Source organism: Apostichopus japonicus, chromosome 9, assembly GCF_037975245.1.
Source record: "Apostichopus japonicus isolate 1M-3 chromosome 9, ASM3797524v1, whole genome shotgun sequence".
NCBI lineage: Eukaryota > Metazoa > Echinodermata > Holothuroidea > Aspidochirotida > Stichopodidae > Apostichopus > Apostichopus japonicus.
Window position 1 is genome coordinate 20330776 of NC_092569.1, and position 22118 is coordinate 20352893.

At 34.8% G+C, this 22118-nt stretch overlaps 1 protein-coding gene across 1 annotated transcript; it reads left to right on the plus strand.

The window, feature by feature from the left end:
* Positions 1–3652: 3652 nt before the first annotated feature.
* LOC139973132 (ficolin-1-A-like) lies at positions 3653–14596 on the plus strand. The gene is made up of 7 exons (XM_071979573.1): positions 3653–3812; positions 6175–6261; positions 9002–9073; positions 9471–9580; positions 10811–11119; positions 12128–12392; positions 14245–14596. Exons 1-7 carry the CDS (start codon positions 3758–3760, stop codon positions 14478–14480), a joined length of 1134 nt encoding a protein of 377 aa, XP_071835674.1. The 5' UTR covers positions 3653–3757; the 3' UTR covers positions 14481–14596.
* Positions 14597–22118: the final 7522 nt, after the last annotated feature.

The following is a 22118-nucleotide window of genomic DNA, read 5'->3' on the forward strand; positions in this document are numbered from 1 at the left end:
GGGACCAGGATTTGCCTTATGGGTAGTTCCACGTCTAAATTAGGCATTTACATAGAATTATTACCAGCATTTACATTAACATGTGAACAAATTGTTATTTTTTTCAATAAATCATCCTAGTTTAGTTATATGGAATAATATGTCCTGCACTGTTCAAAACACGGAGAAATAATGTTTCTAAACGGAAGTTTCTAAACTATATCAAAAGAGATGTGAGAAAGCATTAATATTAGCAAGACTATTTTTTATCTGTAATAAATGTCGTGTACATATATCAAACAAAAACACGACCTCGTGCTTTAATAACGCAAGCCTTTTGCCTTTGCAGTCATTATTAGTTAGCGATCCTTGCTGTAAATTCATCATTTACATGTGTTGTATTGATTATGGATATGAATTACATGTCAATCATTTCAGATATATTATAAAATAGATATAGAACGACACAAGAAACAATTGACATCTCCAGCATTTCCATGTTACGTATTAATTGAAACTATCAGTTGATCCCCTTAACAAGTCCCTTTAGCATATGAGCCGTATAAAATGCATATAAAATAAAGCCATGAAACGTAGGAGATGATAAAAACCTGAATGAATATTACGAGAAAACAAAAAATCGACAGTTCCCAGTAAAGTTCAAACAAGACGCTATTATAAAAAGCAAATTAGATTAATGAAAAGGAAATAAATCTAAGATTGCTAGGAGAAACCGGGATTTTAAAGACTGTTAATAAGGGAGAAATCAATTATGAAAGAAACCTGATATAGAACGACACAAGAAACAATTGACATCTCCAGCATAAGGCCAAATATAGCCTCATTATGAAAAACAAAATAAAAAGAGAAAATTAATAAAGAGGATAAAAATGTATATTGGGCCTTTTCTATGAGGAACAGTCCTTTTTCATTCACTATGTAAAGGGAAAAGGAGAAAGAAACGAAAGCCGTCCATACTCATTAATATGAATATAACAAGTCGGTTAATTAATATTTGTCCTGATTATACTGTAAGGCATAGACGATATTAACTCCATCTATATGCTTCGTGTGGCTTTAGATTGCGAAGTGTTTGAATTACGCCTACATTCAAAGTGACTTATTGCAGTAAGGTACATGTCTGTATCAACTCCTGTTTGTTTCTGTTCACGTGACAAAAACATAAAAATGCATAATCCTATATTTCCCGAGCATTACATGTCGAACACACATATACTATTCATGACCGACTATTTAAGATGTGGTAAGTAAACTCCATAGAAATTGAACGGTAATTCATAGCATCGTACCATTCTGTTTGCACAGAAACTTATACAACTGAGTAACTTTGACCATGATAGTATTACCATGACGTGGTACAGTAATACTTTTATACGGATAATAAACCTATGTTATCAGTAACATTGATTTAATGTGTAATTGATATTATTGCAAACAGTGGTTTTCGTGTAATGGAAGACCCGACTGAAAGGTATCTTTACCGTTTCGATTTCATTGATAAAATAGTTCGAGGTGAATCTTTGCAGCTGTAGATCATTTACCACCATCCTTCGTAACAATCTCATAAACAAAATGTTTGAAAATGAAACTCACCCCACTCAATCCGTCCGTCCGTCCGTCCACCTATCCATCCATTCCGTCCGTCTAACCATCCAATCCGTCCGTCTATCTTACACCGGCTACTCCCATTTTCATAAGTGACAAAAAGGCTTAAAATTACAACCATGAGGGAGTTGATGAATATCCCTGAACCTTTTAATAGCTCGACAACATATGTCAATTTCTAAAAATCGATATAGTACATCAGAACAGGTGCCAACATTCGGAATTAGACTCTGCTAAAATCTTAGAAAAATTTACATATGAACTTCTGTCATAACTAATAACCAATTAAAACGCCCTTTTGTATAATAAGAAAATAAGAAATCAAAGTCTCAGCTCTTTGACTGCATATGTGGAAAAGAAAACGAAACCGATTTTGGAACAAATTTAAATTTAGGAAATGAGTTAGAAACAGATTTAACTAACATTTCTTGGAGTTGATATCTACAGTTTATCAATACTGCGCAAAAATAATGTATGCTGAAAAGTATTATCGTCTACCTGAAAAGAAAATTAATGTACCCTTCCCTGCCTGTTGCGACCATCGTGTGTTGTAATAGGATGTTCTTTTTAATAAGTTTTTATTTTCACTTCTTTATCAAAGTTTCACAAGCTTTGAGACACTGAAATAGATATGTGTTTTCCCAAAAAACTAGACCCATGTTGATATTAATAACCAAAGATGAGATCTTTATTTCATTCACCTACTGAAAAACTCAACAAATATCATAAATGACCATTGCCACATATTTATGTGGTTGCGTACCCCTGCATGGTGCCTATATTCGAAGCTCTTCTCCTCCTCACCTCTTCTCAAATTTTGGTAGATTAGATCAACAAATACAAATGTCCATCCTAAAACCAAGTGCATACATGACTATAAACTGAATATTTGTGGGACTCTAGACTTATGCTACCATGTGATATTATACGGGCAACCCCCACCCCCTCCCCCCACCACCCACCCATACAACAGTTTTGGTGAAGACAATGGATCGAGCAAAGAATGTTTGGAATACTCATTCTGTTTCACTTCTTTCTTTTTATGCCAATAGTACAACACAGAGTGCAGCTGTAAGACTACGGATACAGCCAAGATACACAGTTAACCACGTTCTGTTCTAAACACTAGCAACTTTTACACGCGTATAGACCGCTTGAATTTGATACTATTAATTCAATATCCTGAGTAAATACACTCCAAGGATACACAATAGGCAATTTAAGTAGTGTAATACATGTGAAAGCAATATATGATTCCACATAAGTGTATACTGCATTAGTATACAACGTCAATGAACTTTGACCGTAACGATGGTGTTGGCGATGACAGTGATAATGAGAATGAAACCAGTGCCAGGAAGTGATGAGCTGGATGTTAGGATGAGGACGATAAAGACAATAATGATAGACCAGTGAGGAAGCTGAAAACAACGAGGACGACTTCACAGATGACGATTGTGAGTATAGGGATGACGAGGATGAAGATGATGTTACAAGGAAGGGGAACACGACAAAGAGGAGGACGGCGAAATTGATGAAATTGACAATGGTGACGATGATTATAAAGATAAGAATAAATATTGTGACATGAATGAGGATGAGATGAGATGATAACGGTATATACGATGACGTTGAGAACGATGAGGTAAACGAAAGCGATGAAGTGGGTGACGATGTAGGTGCAAATGACAATGACGATTGCGATGAACATACGATGATGCATGTGGTCAAAAGTACAAAAAAATCAATGGATTGGTTAAAATGGCACGTTAATAAGGAAAGTGTTATAAATTGATTCATTCTCATCATCTTGGATTAACATTTGACTTGTTCAGTACAATTTCTGCAAACTACCGTCAAACAAACCACCATTGCTTCAAAACTGCGAATCTCCTGTGAACTCGTTTCCATGCCAATACGCTATTTACTTTTTATTTAAAATGACGTGTCATTAGTTACGAAGATCCAAATGACAAAATATACATTAATATCAGCTAAGCGATCTAATTGGCTATTTAACAGCAGTACACGACCGTCATTAAACCATCATGCCACTTCTGATTGTTAAAATCCGTTCGGTACGTCGCAGTTCTTGATCTGGATTTTGAAGTTTCATATCATTTTACCGAGGTTTGAATCGGGAAACAGAAACATGAAGTCCACCGTTATTTTGCTTTTGACAGTAGCTTATGTAGCCCTGATCAGAGGTAAGCCTATTGTAATTTCTTCTTAATGTTACTTAATGTCCATTCATATGTAAAACAGTGTAATGTGAAAGATGTTGACTAGTTCACGTCTTCGTTTAATGTTTATTTTGTAATAAAAATCCTCCCATGTAAAAAACAAATATATCTGTTCTTTAATACTACCTTCTATTATCCGTATACATCGATACCTACCTTAGTTGACATTAGCAATGAAGCTAGAGTTTTATGAAGCTAATAGATTATTATGGCATTGCATATCGAACAGTACCAATAAATCTGCTCAAAGGATGGCTAAGAAAACGTATGATATCCCTAATATGTTTTATTACAAACTTCACACAAAATTGTGTCAGTAATTGTTAGATCGACTTATATATTGAGTATATTGTAAAGTTGTGTAATTCTGAGCCAAGGCAAGCCATATTTACAAATTACTGAATAGCCACTCGGTCTTAATTAGAAATCTGTGCGGTTACAATTATTATAGTAATCAAATGTATATAGTTTTATTCCGTTTGATACAGAATCTCACGAACCTTTAGGTACAGAAGCCCTTAATTTCGAAATCTAAGCTACCTTTTAGACCCATGATTTTATCATATGTTGACGCCTTTTATGGTACATGGACTAACTTTATATTATAGTTATGAGTATTTTATAGTAACCTTTTATCAGTTTAGAGTAGTTTTTAATTCATTTAATACGTGTTTGATACCTAAATAGCAAAACTATCAATGTTATGGATCGAATATCATTTCAAATAACAAAGGAAAGAACAAAGAATAATATGGAATTTTCCAATTGGCATGTTACACTGATAGAGAGGTAATTCTATGCGACGAAGCCTTGGTTGGTAATTGTTGTTTTTTTTTTCAAATCAATTAACTATTTGCTCGTTAAACTGAATCATTTGGTAGCAATTTAAGTTCTTCTGGTCAATGAAAGTCTCATTTTAAGTGATTTTTTTAGCTTAATATTGATCGATGAAAAGTGAAACTTAAAAAACAGCAGTATGGGTTGGCTGTGTTTGTCTCAAAGCACTGGTTTAATGTTCTATTTTGTAAACAAAGTTTATTTTGCACAAATTTAAATATATTCCGATGGCAGAGGTTGATTTGTCAATAAACGTACAGGGAATTTCCTGCATATTTAGATCAAAATCACATCCTTACAGCATTTTCTATGACGAAGAAAGGAAGACATTTTCAAATTTGATTGTATTTTGTGAATGTATCTAGCGAAAGATGAGTGAATGGTGTCGTCACATCAACTCAACTGGAAACTTATTTACTTTCTTTGTAAAGCTGAACTCACTTATTTCGCAGAGGCCAAACATATTTCTACAAAAATAAAGTTGTTTTTTCTTTAGCGTAAAATGAGCCGATGAAAAGTAAAAAAGAAAAACAAGCTTTATGGGTTGACTGTGTATGTCTCATAGCACTGGTTTGATTTTATATGTTGTAGTCAAATTTTATTTTGCATAAATATAATTATATTCCGATGACAGAGGTTGATATGTTAATAATCGTACATCGAGTTTTCTGCATATTTAGATCTAAATCACATCCTTAAAGCATATTCTATGCCGAAGAAAGGAACATTTGATTTGATTGTATTTTGTGAATGTATCTAGCAAATGATGCGTGAATGGTGTCGTCACACACACACACACACCCACACACACACACACACACATATATATATATATATATATATATATATATATATATATATGCAATCACAAAGATATCTTAATTGTACTGAAACACATTTATTTATCTAAATATTGTTTAACTTTGTCCAAAGGATTTAAGCATAAAACAACTCCAAATATAGTATATACTTTAAAAGATGAAAATATAGGAGAAAACTAAATTATTATAAAGTTTTAGATGATTCATCCCAAAACTGCAGGAAAGTACATGGAGAACTTTTGGATCATTAATCGTAGTTAATTTATGTATTCAATGCTGTAGAGAAATTTTAGACCCGCAGTTGCTGGAACGAAACAAGCGAATTTCGACCTTCAGCTGATGGCCTACTGCCACATGATGCGTGAATGGTGTCGTCACAGTTAACTATGCTGCAAATAGGAAAATAAAATGATTTTTTTTACAGTCATTCTAGATTAACATAAGTAGTAAAGCTTCATCGACCGACGAGGTAGCGAAAATTGACATTCAAGTGCAAATCCATAGTTATATATTTAAAAAGTGAATATTTCGAAAATAAAAAAATCGATATACATTCAATAACATTGGTATTGTACTGTATTGTTACTCCATGAATAATCGATACTGAAATCGAGGTAAAGTAATATTTTTAAGTACTCTTTCAAATTGCTTTTATCCACATTGAACAGCTCGTGACTCTGACGTTCGTGGATACTTTAAATGCACAAATAAAGTCGCAGAGAAGGAAGACATGCAGGTACATACTGCAAATGAAGGTAAGATGGACGGTGTGAACCTTTCTTCTAGTTTACGGACAATTTCATTGTAGAAACCGTTTCATAAAATTATACAAAATATTTCGGGCTTGATAATATAGAAAAAAATAATTTTAATATGTTACATCAAAAGCACACGCGTCAGTCAGAATTGTTTTACTTGTACTTAAACCATCAATGAATCATTAAAAAGAACATGCCTAATGGACTAAAATGACCTTCTTTTCCCTCTTCATTCACTAGGCAACCATCTCTTAACAAATTAAAAGGCCATTAAAATATCATTTTACACCAAAAATGCGATATCTACCTAATGAATGGAATGAATGTTATACGCCACTTACCTTGACATACTAGTAAAAAATTTACAAACACATTACTAAAGCAGATATATCTCCAAAAGGAACGATAATTTTACCAGCTGTCTTATCGTACAGACAAGCATTTCTGTCGTCTAAGACAGAAACGACCATTAGACTTACATCTTAATTAATACCATTGGCGACTCAGCATCTATATATCAATTTGTAGGCCAGCTATCAATTTCCGTCATTTTGTTTTGAAACTTAATATCGACGACAGAACAAATATATAATGTGTTCTCAGTATATGAACATGTATCCCAACAAAGCACCCAAGTATATATAAGCAGTTTTTATTGTAACATCAGATTATTCAGCGTTGGATTAGTTTCTGATGTTAAACGTCACCATGCTTGATTCAATCAAGAACCCTCTCACTCACAACAAAAAAATATCTTACCACCCCACCCCCACCACCACCCCACCACCTCCTCCGATTCGCCTAATTGGAAAAATTTCTAGAAAATCAGACATTAAGTAAAATATAGAAGCATTTGGAAATTATTCATAATTCTGTTTCACTCCTTTCTCCCATGATATTAAACGTATTCTAGTTACAAGTGCACTTGGTTCAGATAATGAGGTTACCTTGCCGTTGACACCACGTCATACACCACGCATAGAATATTTAATCAATTATGTTCATTGGAGAGTCGTATATATACGGCTCTGGTCCGTTGAGATGAACATTGCCCCAAATACCTTGCATTTGAATCCTTCCTTGGCATTGTAGAACACTTCTTACTTTTGTTTTGTTTTGCGTGTAATACTTTCATTGTGAAACTTAGTCATCATGTTTAACACGGGCCGCGAATTTTTTTTCCCAAACAGGTTTGCAATTGTGTGTAAATATAGTCGCTCATGATTGGTCGGAAAAGTTACGTCATAACAATGAAATCTTCACTTCGAGGTTATCAAAATGTCTGCATCCATTCGTTGCAACGAAGATATACCCGTTCAAAATTACCCGCAGTTTTTCGTAAATATATGTAGATGTGTTTTAAATTGGTTAAGACATATTGAGCCCACTAGTATTGTACGATCTACTTTGATCGAAGATTTCTGTGAAGGCATTAATCGATAACATCGCACAGTGAAAGTTTCGTACAGGGGTACATAACACATGCGCTGTAGGCCTATATGTATTAAAACTATGTATAGTAAAGGCTTCACAATTGACGCACCCCGTAATTGACGCACCTTCAATTATTACTAGCAACGATACAGCAGGCCACTTAAACTTTTTGCAGTCAAGCAGAGTTACACATTTCACGAGTTTGAATTCATTTCAGCTATTTAATGACCAAATTGTGGTACTTGTTAAGCTTTTAACACCCTTCCCCTAGTTTTGCACGTATTTTGGGCATTTGGAAATCTTACACCCTAAAAATAACCAACATTACCTCAGTATGATAACACTACTCTCTGGGACCTGACCTGTCTGAGCTTAGAGGCTCAGAGCATAGCAAACAACATCTAAAGTCAATGGATGTGTACTAAGGCCTACACTACAGTTAGCTTATCGACGAATGTGTCAATTTAGGGGTATGAAAGAACTTGACACGGCAAACAGTTTGTGATCAAATTCTGCTCAATTAAATAGTGCATAAGCACAGAATCTTAAATATTTTGAGATCATAACATTTCTGAGGAACTACTCATATGAAAAACACATACAGTTGAGTGATTTGGATTTTTCCTTGATAGTCATCGTTGAAAAAATCCTTAAGTGCGTCAATTATGAGCCTACCATGCTACACAGTGCAGTGACGGAAATATATCATACTGTACAATATACTGTTTTGCGTATATTCATTCAAGACTACTCGCGTCGTGAAGATGATTTTGGTGTAGGCCTACCCATTCCACGAAACGAATTCTGATTTCAATAGAACGGCTGACGAATCTTGGATGACGTAAACACGAACCCGATAGAATGTAGCGTATGTATCATAAGTAAGGTCAACATGTTGCCCAACCATTAAAAGTAAAGTTAGGGCGTTTGCAGGGAAACCGCGTAACAAGACTTCATTAAGTGTCAGTGTGTAACTCAGTGAATGCCTTCGAACTTCCAAGCGATGGTCATTATTGATGCTGACGTCACGAGCAATTGATTATCTGAAAATTCCGTAATTGCAAACCTGTTTGGGAAAAAAAATTCGCACACGGGCCTAGGCTGGATGTAACAATGTTGTAGGACCATAGCCATATGCCTAGGCTATCATGTGATTTTACACTGTAATTAAGGACTTCAAGCGATATTACCCTCACCCTATAATATGTTTGGTGAAGACAGTGGATCAAAGAAGATCAAACAACGAATATTTTGAATACTAATTCCGTTTCACTCCTTTCTTACATGTACTTACACATATTAGTTCCCAGTGGACCTAACACCACGCCATACGCTACGACAAAAGAGGAACAGGACGTATCTACCACCAAGGATGGTAGGCTTGTTTGTTAATTTTGTTTAGTTAAATTCAATTTATTCCCCACCTCCCCCCAGTAAAAAAAAAAAAAATGTGCAATTTACTGTTAGTTAATGAACCTAAAGGAGAAGTAAGCCTAAAGACCATTGATAACATTATACACTTACTTTCATGGTTATCATAAGATAAAGATGCAGCCCACCCCCCCCCCCCCTTGCCCCTGTTAATAATAATTTCAATCTGTTTAGAAAATATCCGTGTGTTTAATATCGTGAGAACTGTACACTGTTTGGAACTTAAGGCAAGAGCACCCGACCATAGAACATTTTTGGTGAATACAACAGATCAAATAGAGAACGTTTGGAATACTAAATCTGTTTCACTCATTTCTACCATGACATTACTCACATTCTAGTTACCAGTGAACCTGGTTCAAGTAATGAGGGTACCTCGCTTCCGGTTGACGCCACATCATACACCACGATCCGTACAAACTGCCTTACGAGTAATGGCAGTGTTATACAGGTAAGAATTAGTAATAGCTATGTTTCGATAATGTTTCGATGTAATTCAAATTTTTAAATGTTAATAGCTTTGCTATTCTTTACTTTCATTAGCCAAGTTTAAGTTTAAGAATTATTAGAATGCAACTTATTGAAAGTTTCAGTCCACTGTTGCGTTTTACATGTGAGTAATACAAATTCGAAAAATGGATAAAGAAATGATGGGAGCCAGATGGAAACATTAAATATTTGTTCATAAACCTTTATTTTTTAAGTTATATAATAACCTAATCGATAAGCCTGATTGTACAGTTGTTGACAATATACGGCGGATTTTAGTTTCAAGTTGTTTGTAGAATTGACGTGACATATTTTTGGTAACAACGGAATTATAAATATATCTGCATGGAAGAATGTACCGTTGTACTCGTTGTTCTTGGTAAAGAAGACCAAGGAATAACGCAAAACAAAGACAAAGGTTTTATCAACTGTACCATGAAACAAATATCAGTGAAGTGATTTGCGAGCTAATTTGGACGGTTATGTGTCTTCCCAGATACAGTAAAGTAAAACTGCATCTTGACTTAGCGTTTAGTGTGAAGTTAGTTTTTTTTTTTCTGAACAAGCTATATCATCTTCACGCACCCGCTCAATTTAGTCAAGTTGATTTTACGCTGTTAGAACCATTTGAATTCATAATAAGTTATTGTGCATTTGGAATACAGACAATTGTATCCTACATAATATAATCTAAGATGATATTTTAAACGTAACTTGGAATCTTTGGGGAGGTTTAACAAGATTGCACAATTTCTTGTACGAGTTTGGTAGAATAAAATAAAATAAAATGAATAAAGTAGCTACAATTATTAGTATTCTTTCTCTTAACTTTTTGGAGTGTTGATTTTGGTAATGCCATATTATGATAATTACAATGCAAAAGTTTGAGAGTGGAATTCTGTTCTCTTCATGCAAATAAAATATTATTTAAGTACAAGTTTATTTGATTGGTGTGTGTGTCTGTTTGCATTGTTTCGTCTGGTATTTGAAAAAAAAGTTTTAATTAACCATTTTTCTCTGCTGGTAAAAGCCATAAGATAGTATATTGATAGTATATTGCATACAGTGAACCACAGTTCCTTAATTATATGTTTTGTCTTTCAAATGTTTATGTCCTATATTTCCTGTCGGTTTCATTTAAATCACATTTTAACTTTTGAACTCTTATGACTTGATTTCTCTTTTGATTCAGAATGGTTCACTTCTCGTGAATGAAGACTGTACAAGGATTTCAACCTGTGATAATGGAGTAATGAACTACAATGATCTCTACCAGTGTAGCTCTGATGCGGTTTGTGAAGTCCGTAACGATGTACGCAAATGTTACTGCATGAGTGGTTACCATGGTAATGGAGTGAATTGTACAAAACACATGACCGACTGTAAGAATTGGTACGATGCTGGGAACACTACTAATGGTATTTATACCATCATACCAACTAACTGGAGTGGAGCATCATTTGATGTTTCCTGTAATATGACTGACGGAGGAGGATGGACGGTAAGTCTAGTATGACATCCTATAGTATAGACGATATATTGCATATGTATAATATGACTGACGGAGGAGTATGGACGGTAACTCTAGAATTACATCATATAGTATAGACGATATATTGTTTATGTATAATATGACGGACGGAGGGGGGTGGACGGTAAGTCTATAGTTTGACATCTTATTGTATAGACGATATATTGTATATGTATAATATGACTGACGGAGGAGGATGGACGGTAAGTCTATAGTTTGACATCTTATTGTATAGACGATTGTATATTTTAATATTACTGACGGAGGATGATGGACGGTAGGTCTAGCATGACATCCTATAGTTTACACGATATATTGTATATGTATAATATGACTGACATGGGAGGATGGACCGTAAATCTGTTATAACTGCCTTTAATATAGACGGTATATTTGATTTTCACTAGAGAGGGGAGGTGTGACACAAAACCCAAACAGCAAACCTAATCCACCTAAACAAACCGCACCCCAACACAACCGCACCCAGACACCACCACAACCCCGTATCTGAGCACTGTCTACAGTTTTACAGTGTAAACATGTTCCTCTTTGCGTTATACCTTTTCACATTACTCTTTAGGTTGTGAAAAGGCAAACTCATTTTCTGTTTCTCATTTTAATGCATTGCATAATTTACGCTAACACTTTCCTTTACATCCTTTGACCACATAACCTGTGGCGTATTACGTAAATAAGTAATGCGCTATAAAAAATCATACTATTATATCCTATTTACACATGTTTAAGGTTGTGGGCATTTTTGACCTTATTACGTCATAACTCTAGTCTATTTTGTCATTTTGATATATACAACAATAGGCCAATGAGAATGGGGGAGAAGTTGCTGACATATTTAGTTTAGACAACCACATGCATGTAATTTAGTTGCTCGCTTCAAAATTTGAGAATAAATAACATCTCTTTAAAAGAAACTGGTATAACAGTGTTAGTATAATATTTTATCTCCCCATCAATCAGATATTCCATCGTCGCGTTGATGGTTCTGTTGATTTCAATCGGACCTGGATCAGCTACAAAGAAGGCTTTGGTGATGTCGGTCATGAGTTTTGGTTGGGTAACGATAAACTGTATTACCTCACCAATCAAGGCAATTATCAACTCCGGGTTGATTTTGTGATCAGAGATGGTGATCCATTCTATGCTAAATTTGACCGGTTCCGTATCAACAATGAAAGTGACAACTATCGACTGTCTAGAATTGGAGAGTACAGCGGAAATGCAGGTTTGTGAACAGTTAGGCTATTGTGTGATTAAACTTTATAACAGACAATCAATGCTTAAACGTCGTAAAACAAATTTCTCTCTCTTCTCTGAAATTAATTCGATGTAATCATGATTTAAAATCCAATCGGTTTAATTATAGTTGTCGTTGCTATAATTAAAATGTCAACGTGAAACCCTTCTGATTAGAATGATAATTTCAGGGCGATGGCAACAAGCCCGCCCTAGAAACTCGAGGGGGACTAATATGATGATATGTTGTATTCAAACCTGTGATTGGTGGACAATAGAACACCTCTAAAATAATAAGTAGCACATCGCTCAAACGAGCAATTCCCAAGTAAAGCCAAACAATCGATCAAAAAAATCGATAACCAAATATTATGAAACACATATTTTCTTAACTTGTTTGAAATAATTGAGAGTGAAAAAGTTTAGTGAGCACGTTCCAGTGATAAATGTAATGGGACTTAAAGGAGGTTACATGGTACAATAAATATATTACAGACTGTAATATATACTGACACTATCCCTGATAATTTTCACGATGCATGCGCTACAGTAGTTTTGTTACCAATATGATTTTGTGGAAATATCCGTTTGAACTTACTTATGTATGTTTCTACAGACAATACACAGATATACGCTAGTGCTGAAGGGACAATAAGTCAACAATGTCACAATATCCGTTGTAGCAGGATACGTCTTAATTTAAAATCACTCTCGTTGGACGAATCCAGATCAATTTAAAGTTTTATGCTGAGCATATAAAAGCAATCCACGGAAGCTTTGAAAGCACATCCAATATTATATTAATATTAAGAAGAAGACAAGAGGAAACCATATGTTTCGGTTGACGTACGAGACACGTTAAGATCGTAGGATAATATGGACAGAAGGAGAAGTATATTCATTATAATATTAATAATAATTTGTGAATAGAATTTTTAAGTAAACTGGTAATATTTGGATGTCAAATATGTTTTGATTAAGTCTGGCAATGTATTTCTTTATACGTAAGCTGCATGTAATCATTCCATGGTAATACACGCTATAATAATAATAATTAAATATTTCACACAAGTTTTATCAAAGATAGTGATTTTTTTTTTACATTGATTTCGCTTACGTAAATTATGAGTAACTCCTTACCTGTATAAAGTTTGCATTTTATTACCACTTTTATGTTTATAATTTTATTTTGTTTTTATTGATGGCATTAAATAAAAATGATATTTCCGTATTTTAGACAGTAATCTTAAAAAGTATACAGACCAAGCGTTTAGCAGTTTGTCGGCATATTGAAAAATTAAAACAATGTAAAATAACAATGTCTTTTGGACCATATTCAAGTTTACTGTTAGTAACTCAAATTCAGGTGAAGCGGCAAGGAACTCAATTGGGGAGTGGGAAGGGGGGGGGGGTGGGAGTGGGTTTTCAAAACCTTTCAGGGATAGAGAGGCATGTGACATTGGGAAAACCACGTCCGTGAGAAAGACCCTATGTTAATTTTATTTGTTGTTTTTCAACGGCACATTACTTTCATTAAAATTGTCTTTAAGTTGTCAAAATAGAGTATTTTCACAAAATTGGGAGGAAGTGAGAAATTCATCCCCAGCACTGTGCCCGGATCTTCTTCACTTTTATTTTGTTTTTATCTTTTATCTTCAAGCATTATAATATGATAATAGAGATTGGATAGTTGATAATATGATATCTCGTGATGTTTTGAGATAATTTCCCAACTATGATGCATATTACTCTATCACGACGTTGATTGTTTATGGTTTTATTTTCAACTCAATATGCATTACCATAATTAAAATGCGTTCATGGTATTGTTTAATATTTAGGTGGTGCTGGAGGTTTAAAGAATCGCTTGAATTATTCCTTCAGTACCTCGGACAAGAACAATGGAGGATGTTCGGATGACTACCATTGTGGCTGGTGGTTCCGGGATTGTAATTTACGTTGCCTCAATGGTGACTATCATGCAGCGCGGAATGTAAGGTCAGGTGTATCCTGGTATAGAGAGTCTGGTTCCTATGATAATATCAAGTATACTGAGATGAAGATAAGGCCTGTCTAGTGCGTTGTAGATGTTTAGAATAATTCTCAGCTTTGAATAATCTAGAGATAACTTAAACATTATACACAGAGAATGATGATAAACTGATCACCATCGGCAGTGAAACAAGTCATTGATGTTGAAAATAAAGAAACTGCTATCATTCTTATCATGATGCATATTAAATGTTGTTACACAGAGTGAACTTGTAAGTATTTTGGTAAATAGCTACTATATTTCCCTTTATATTACTCTAATATGTAATCTATAGACATTACGATTCAAGTAAGTGTCTGGAAGTTAGCAGCTTCCTTATTTTTCTTGTTGTCGTGTTTTTGTCTTTCTTTGATTTTTTTTTCATTATGTTATAATAACTGGTTACCTTCCATACCTCACAGATCACTAGTTTATTGACTCATGTGTATAAATTGTAGCCTACGGGTTCTTAATGATAACAACAGATTTACGTTAGAGCTGATAATTATAACCTCAGCTGGAATTTAGCAACTTCTGCTTTTTTTTTTATAAAAACAAATTATGTTATAATAACTGGTTACCTTTCATACCTCACAGATCACTACTGGATTGACTGATGTGTGTTAATTGTAGCCTGTGGGTTCTTAATGATAACAACAGATTAACGTTAGAGCTGATAATTATCACCTCAGCTGACAGACCTACTTAGAAATATAAATCATTCAAGTACAGATGCTTATTGGGCAAAGTAAATTAGAATAATTGTTAAATTGGACAGGGTTGTCAGTTGGTATATTAAATAATACATCGGTTATTACTAATTGATTGGTAAAATACTGCCTTTGTTTTAAATTGTAACTGACATACTTTCTCACCAGGATTTAAACATCTACTCTGGCTGTATTGTAACAAGCTATAAATAAATTCAAAGCAGGAAAAGTTATCGTTGTTAACAATCTACATTAATGATTATAAAACAGTCTATGTACTATCATTCTTTATAAATCTTCTTTGTCGATCCAGAAATTATTGCAAATTTATTCGAAAAATATCCGCGAAGAAGAATACAACAGAAAAGAAAATCAAGAAAGAGAGATAAATATTAGTATATATTACGATTTGTTTTGCGACGAAATTAGTAATAGTTTCAAAATTGTAGGCAAAATCGGATAATGCCGGACGAAGAATTGGCTAAGATTGTATTTATTCACTATTATTCTTCAATAATGGTAAAGGCGAAGCAAAACCATATCAATTATTTATTTGTAGTTAATATCCATCCCATTTCCCCTTCCCTTATCATCGTGTACAATTATCATTGAGTATAATTTCACTTTAATCTATTTCAAATGATTATAGGAAGAAAACATTCAAAATCATTTTTTGTAAATATAGTTATAAATATTATTTGGAGATTCGATAAATATATGTAGTCACTCAAAAGTCAGCTTATTTCTTGTTATTGCCCTGTTTTCGTCGTTTTTTCTGTCTCCATAATGTCTCTAAAATGTCTTCTATAGTTTGGACCAATTCCAAGTTTAACAACCACCATCGTATGTTCAGATATATTAAATGGATTACCCATACCTAATATGCCAATTTACTTAATCCCGACTCCCCAATCTGCTAATTAATATAATCCGTCATCGATATGTCACTTTAGAAACCTGTTGTAGTTTCCATCGTTAACGATTATGTCATGATTCACCCCCCCCCCCCTCTGTCCTCCCCCAGGAATCAGATTCCCTACATCGGAACCAGCTTCAACGGTCCCACGGTCACACTTGCTCCTTTATCAGTTTATTAAATCCTGGATCCGTCTCAGATGACAATAGGTTCTTTCACTGACTGATGACGGTTGAGTCATTCTCGAGGAAACGATGTGTGATATTCTGTCTGTGTATGTATGTATGTATGGGGGGGGGGGGTTGGGGTGTGGAGTGGAGTGGTGGGGAGATTCGAGCGTTAGGCTGCGTTATCTGACTGAGTATCATTGCCAGGCTAGTAAAATGAATATGAACATCAGAAAAGACACTCAGGTAAAAATATTTGACATTATTCTATTTATGAGATTTCTCGAAATGAACGAAATATACGGAATGAAACGGTATGAAAGGGTATGAACGGGATGAACGGGATGAATGGGATGAGCGGGATGAGCGGGATGAGCGGGATGAGCGGGATGAGCGGGATGAACGGGATGAACGGGATGAACAGGATGAGCTGGATGCACGAGATGATCGGGATGACCGGGAACGAACGAACGAACGAACGAACGAACAAACGATCGAACGAATTAAATTGAATTGAATGGAATCAAATTAAAACCAAGGAATGAAATCCATCGAATTGAAATCTGTTGAAATTCATCGACGAAATCGATGAAAAATCGGTATATCGATGAAATCGATAACCCATGTTGAGTAAGGTGCAGAGGTATACTATTATATTTAATTTGTTCATATTTGGCAAACCATTAATGTCACAATAATCCAAAAATATCCCAAACTAGAAATTTTACTATAAAAAATAAATTTAAAAGTTTACTTACTTTGTCAGTGAACGATCAACATCCTTTTAATGAGTAGGTCAAAGATCGTTTCCGGTCAACAATAATGAAATTATAAAAACTAATTACACCCGCTATTTAAACTAAGTACAGTATCATATAACTTTTTTTATGATTTTATGTATGAAGCCTGTATGAATACCATATTTAATATAACTGTTTCTTTTATCTTGTTTGTTTCTTTGTTATACTTTCTTTCATTGGATGTCAAAAAAAAAAGAACTGCACTAAAAGAACGAATGTGAAAACCGAGAATACTCTCCCATAACGTTCACTCTGGTTTAGTAGTGTAAATGTAATACGTAGATTGGAGTCGATCTTAATCTTCACATCAAACACCGATAAATATGTTTAACCTTAATAATTATTCGTGCAATTTACAGTGTGCAGCATTGCAAGTTACACTACCAACGAAAACAAAGCACAGGCCAGTATATGTTACTCGTACGTACTTTCATAGATGCGTAGTATTTTACTTGCTTACTAAGATCGTTAATATGAATACCAGAATTCCGAGCTATTTGAAAGAAATGCAATAAAACCAGGATTATTCGAACTTCAAACTGTTAGGCAACGAATCCGAAACACTAGTAAATTTCTGCAGAAGAGCGCGACGTGATTTGAACTGTGTCATACGGTAAACGTTGTAGTGTGATAGTGATGTAGTGATATAGTGATCTATTTCCGCACCGCCACTTATAAACAACAGCTCATTATATGTTGGATGTTATCACAGTAAGCGTCAGCCCCGAACGAGTGTAGTCAATAATCTAACACTGGAAGCGTATATGATTTCTAGAAGGATACGTCTATAGATTTACGTAAACATTGGATGGTTTGGTATGTATTGAATGATCTTAGCACTAACCATACGCTATTGTTTAGGTACCATCACCATACATAAAGCATGTTGTATGCTTATCGTATTCAATTTACGCTCTTTACATTGTTTGTGATTTAATTTGTTGATTTCATTAGTAATATCAATGTCATAATACAGTACGCCATATTCTCAAATCTAGGCATAGTTGACTTCAAACGACTAACGAGAAAACAGCAATATCTGCCAGTGTATATTTGTTTGTGTATCGTCACTTTATCCTGTATAACGAAGTACGCGAAAATTATTTTTTAATAATCCAATGGATTGTGTAGTTTATAGGCAGCTGATTTAAGTTCCTTTGAAAACAAACTGAGGAGAGAGTCTCAGTTTGGTTGATTAATCTTTAGTCACGTTTAACTAGTATTGACTGTCTTGGTATAGTTTTGATCAATGCTACTGTCATCCAATGGAAGAAGGAACGAAGGTGTACTGAAGATATTCCAGAAAAGCTGAGCTTTTTACATACAAGCGATTACACAAGGTCACCGTGAAGGAAGAAAAGTTGAGGGATGACCATCGAAAGACGACCACGTAAGTATGCATTCAAAATGATGCATCTCGCGTCAGTATGGACAGCGGTGGATGTGGACATAACCGTTTACATGCCCTACTACTCCCCTGTTTAAAAATGCTTCAAAGGTGCCTCAAATAAGCTCATGCTTAGCATTGGATTGAACATGTACCTACAGTACAGATATGCGTCACTTTTTAGATGAACGGCGAGGTAATTATGACGTCAGCGATAAGTTTGTTTTTCATTTGCAAGCGAAGATGTTCACAAGTTGTCATTGTGCAGTCTTCAACAAACCAATAGTATCACAGCACTTCCAGAAGATCGACGAAAGGTTGAACGTGACCGAGATCGCTTGATTAAACTCGTTCGAGGCGCTCTTCAAGACAAACAGAACATGACGTCATGTGTATCCAACATCGAAGAGTCCAAAAGTAATCCCAGACTGAAGCAAAAGCTGAAAGCTAGGACAAATCGGTTTGTCTACAAACCTGAGATAATTTCCATATTTAAATTTTAGTAACTGATTGATATACCAATATGATTTTATCTATGTTGTGACTGTAACAGTTGAACAGAAAGTATTTTCATTTCTAGTTACATCAGCTAATATGACTATGAATCAGCAAAGTGACTTTTTTGGTGTTTTTTTTTTTTTGCTGTAGGTTCTATTTAATGGCATTACAATGTAAGACTCTTGTTTCTCGATCACTGAAAAATCCTAATTCAGCTTCATGCATACAGGGTGGATATATACATACCGAAGGAAATTCGTCAGGGACATTAAATGTCACCATGTGTTGCAAACTCGTAGACCTTACTAGAGCAGACATGTCTCTGTTTTCCAATTTGACAATCAATACCGTTAATCTCTGCTCCTTCATGTGTTGCTTCAATTTGAACAAATTATAACCTTAACTTGGAATGGTCACAATCGTTCTTACTCCACAGCGTTGCTTTATTAATTAACAGTTTGAGAAGGTGGCTGATTAAATTGCTTTTCATCCTGATTGTGTATATTCGTCATTTGTAAACTATATAAATATTAACCTTATTGGCCAAAACATATATGATTAGTTTGCTTTATTATTATTATTGATTCCTTGTTTACATGTGAACCGTATATAATGCACATAAAATAAAGTCATGTAAAGTAGGAGATGATAAAAACTGGAATGATCATTACAAAAACACCCACTTGGCAGCTCCTCTATATGGGCAAACGGGACGCCATTATGAGAATAACAAATAGGAGATTAATGAAAAGAATATGAATCGTACGTTGCTAGGAGGAACCGAAATTTGTCAACACTGTGAATAAAGAAGATATGACATAAAAGAAACCTGTTCATAAAATTAACTACTCTTCAGCAGACTGGTGTGTACTTAATTGATTTACTATATACTGAATATGGCATTATATTGGCAGGTTTATGATTTAGATCTACATTGTAAATATTCATTATTCTTCAACAGCCTGGTGCGTATTCAAGTTAATAAACTATAAACTGTATATGGCTTTAGAGTACTAAGTGAGCGATTTGCAGCTAAATTGTCTATAATAGTAACAAGTTGCAATAACCAATACAATATCACTGTCTGTCTATCTATCTGTTCTGTAACATGATTGTACAACATCTGACTTTTTTGACCGTACTAAGACATACTCGATACTAATAGCTAGTACAGTAAATACTGTTCATATTCCACAACCGTGCATCGGTAACTACTGCCCTGTGTTCGCAACACGGTAACATGTGTTACAGGTGGCACAGTAATTACTGCAAAGCTGTTACACGTTGCACTACGAGTCCGAAAGGTGGAAATGCGCAGCGACTGGGTAACGAAGACTACTCACTAGCCGTACAATACGGAGTGCGTGGTCGGCGCTGGCACAACACGTAGCCGACACACTGCGGTGGTTATTTTAAACTGCATGCGAGATTCAGATGGTAGCCTAACTTTTCTTGAATCCTATTAGTAAATCCATTTGATTGAAACATTCTTCACGGACAGGTGAGTGTGTGAAAATCTCAAATAGATACAGAACAGATACACAAAATGCAACCTAAGGTGGTGGAGGGGGGACCAGGATTTGCCTAATGGGTAGTTCCACGTCTAAATTAGGCAATTACATAGAATTGTTACTAGAATTTACATTAACATGTGAACAAATTGTTATTTTTTTCAATAAATCATCCTCGTTTAGTAATATGGAATAATATGTCCTGCACTGTTCACAACACGGAGAAATAATGTTTCTATACGGAAGGTTCTAAACTATATCAAAAGAGATGTGAGAAAGCATTATTATTAGCAAGACTAAGTCCCTTTAGCATATGAGCCGTATAAAATGCATATAAAATAAAGCCATGAAAAGTAGGAGATTATAAAAACCTGAATGAATATTACGAGAAAACAAAAAATCGACAGTTCCCAGTAAAGTTCAAACAAGACGCTATTATAAAAAGCAAAATAGAAGATTAATGAAAAGGAAATAAATCTAAGGTTGCTAGGAGAAACCTGGATTTTAAAGACTGTTAATAAGGGAGAAATCAATTATGAAAAAAACCTGATATAGAACGACACAAGAAACAATTGACATCTCCAGCATAAGGCCAAATATAGCCTCATTATGAAAAAGAAAATAAAAAGAGAAAATTAATAAAGAGGATAACAATGTATATTGTGCCTTTTCTAGGATGAACAGTCCTTTTTCATTCACTATGTAAAGGGAAAAAGGAGAAAGAAACGAAAGCCGTCCATACTCATTAATATGAATTTAACAAGTCGGTTAATTATTATTTGTCCTGATTATACTGTAAGGCATTAACTCCAGCTATATGCTTCGTGTGGCTTTAGATTGCGAAGTGTTTGAATTACGCCTACATTCAAAGTGACTTATTGCAGTAAGGTACATGTCTGTATCAACTCCTGTTTGTTTCTGTTCACGTGACAAAAACATAAAAATGCATGATCCTATATTTCCCGAGCATTACATGTCGAACACACATATACTATTCATGACCGACTATTTAAGATGTGGTAAGTAAACTCCATAGAAATTTAACGGTAATTCATAGCATCGTACCATTCTGTTTGCACAGAAACTTATACACCTGAGTAACTTTGACCATGATAGTATTACCATGACGTGGTACAGTAATACTTCTATACGGATAATAAACCTATGTTATCAGTAACATTGATTTAATGTATAATTGATATTATTACAAACAGTGGTTTTCGTGTCATGGAAGACCCGACTGAAAGGTATCTTTACCGTTTCGATTTCATTGATAAAATAGTTCGAGGTGAATCTTTGCAGCTGTAGATCATTTACCACCATCCTTCGTAACAATCTCATAAACAAAATGTTTGAAAATGAAACTCACCCCACTCAATCCGTCCGTCCGTCCGTCCGTCCGTCCGTCCGTCCGTCCGTCCGTCCACCTATCCATCCATTCCGTCCGTCCAACCATCCATTCCGTCCGTCTATCTTACACCGGCTACTCCCATTTTCATAAGTGACAAAAAGGCTTAAAATTACAGCCATAAGGGAATTGATGAATATCCATGAACCTTTTAATTGCTCGACAACATATGTCAATTTCTTAAAATCGATATAGTACATCAGAACAGGTGCCAACATTCGGAATTAGACTCTGCTGAAATCTTAGAAAAATGTACATATGAACTTCTGTCATAACTAAAAACCAA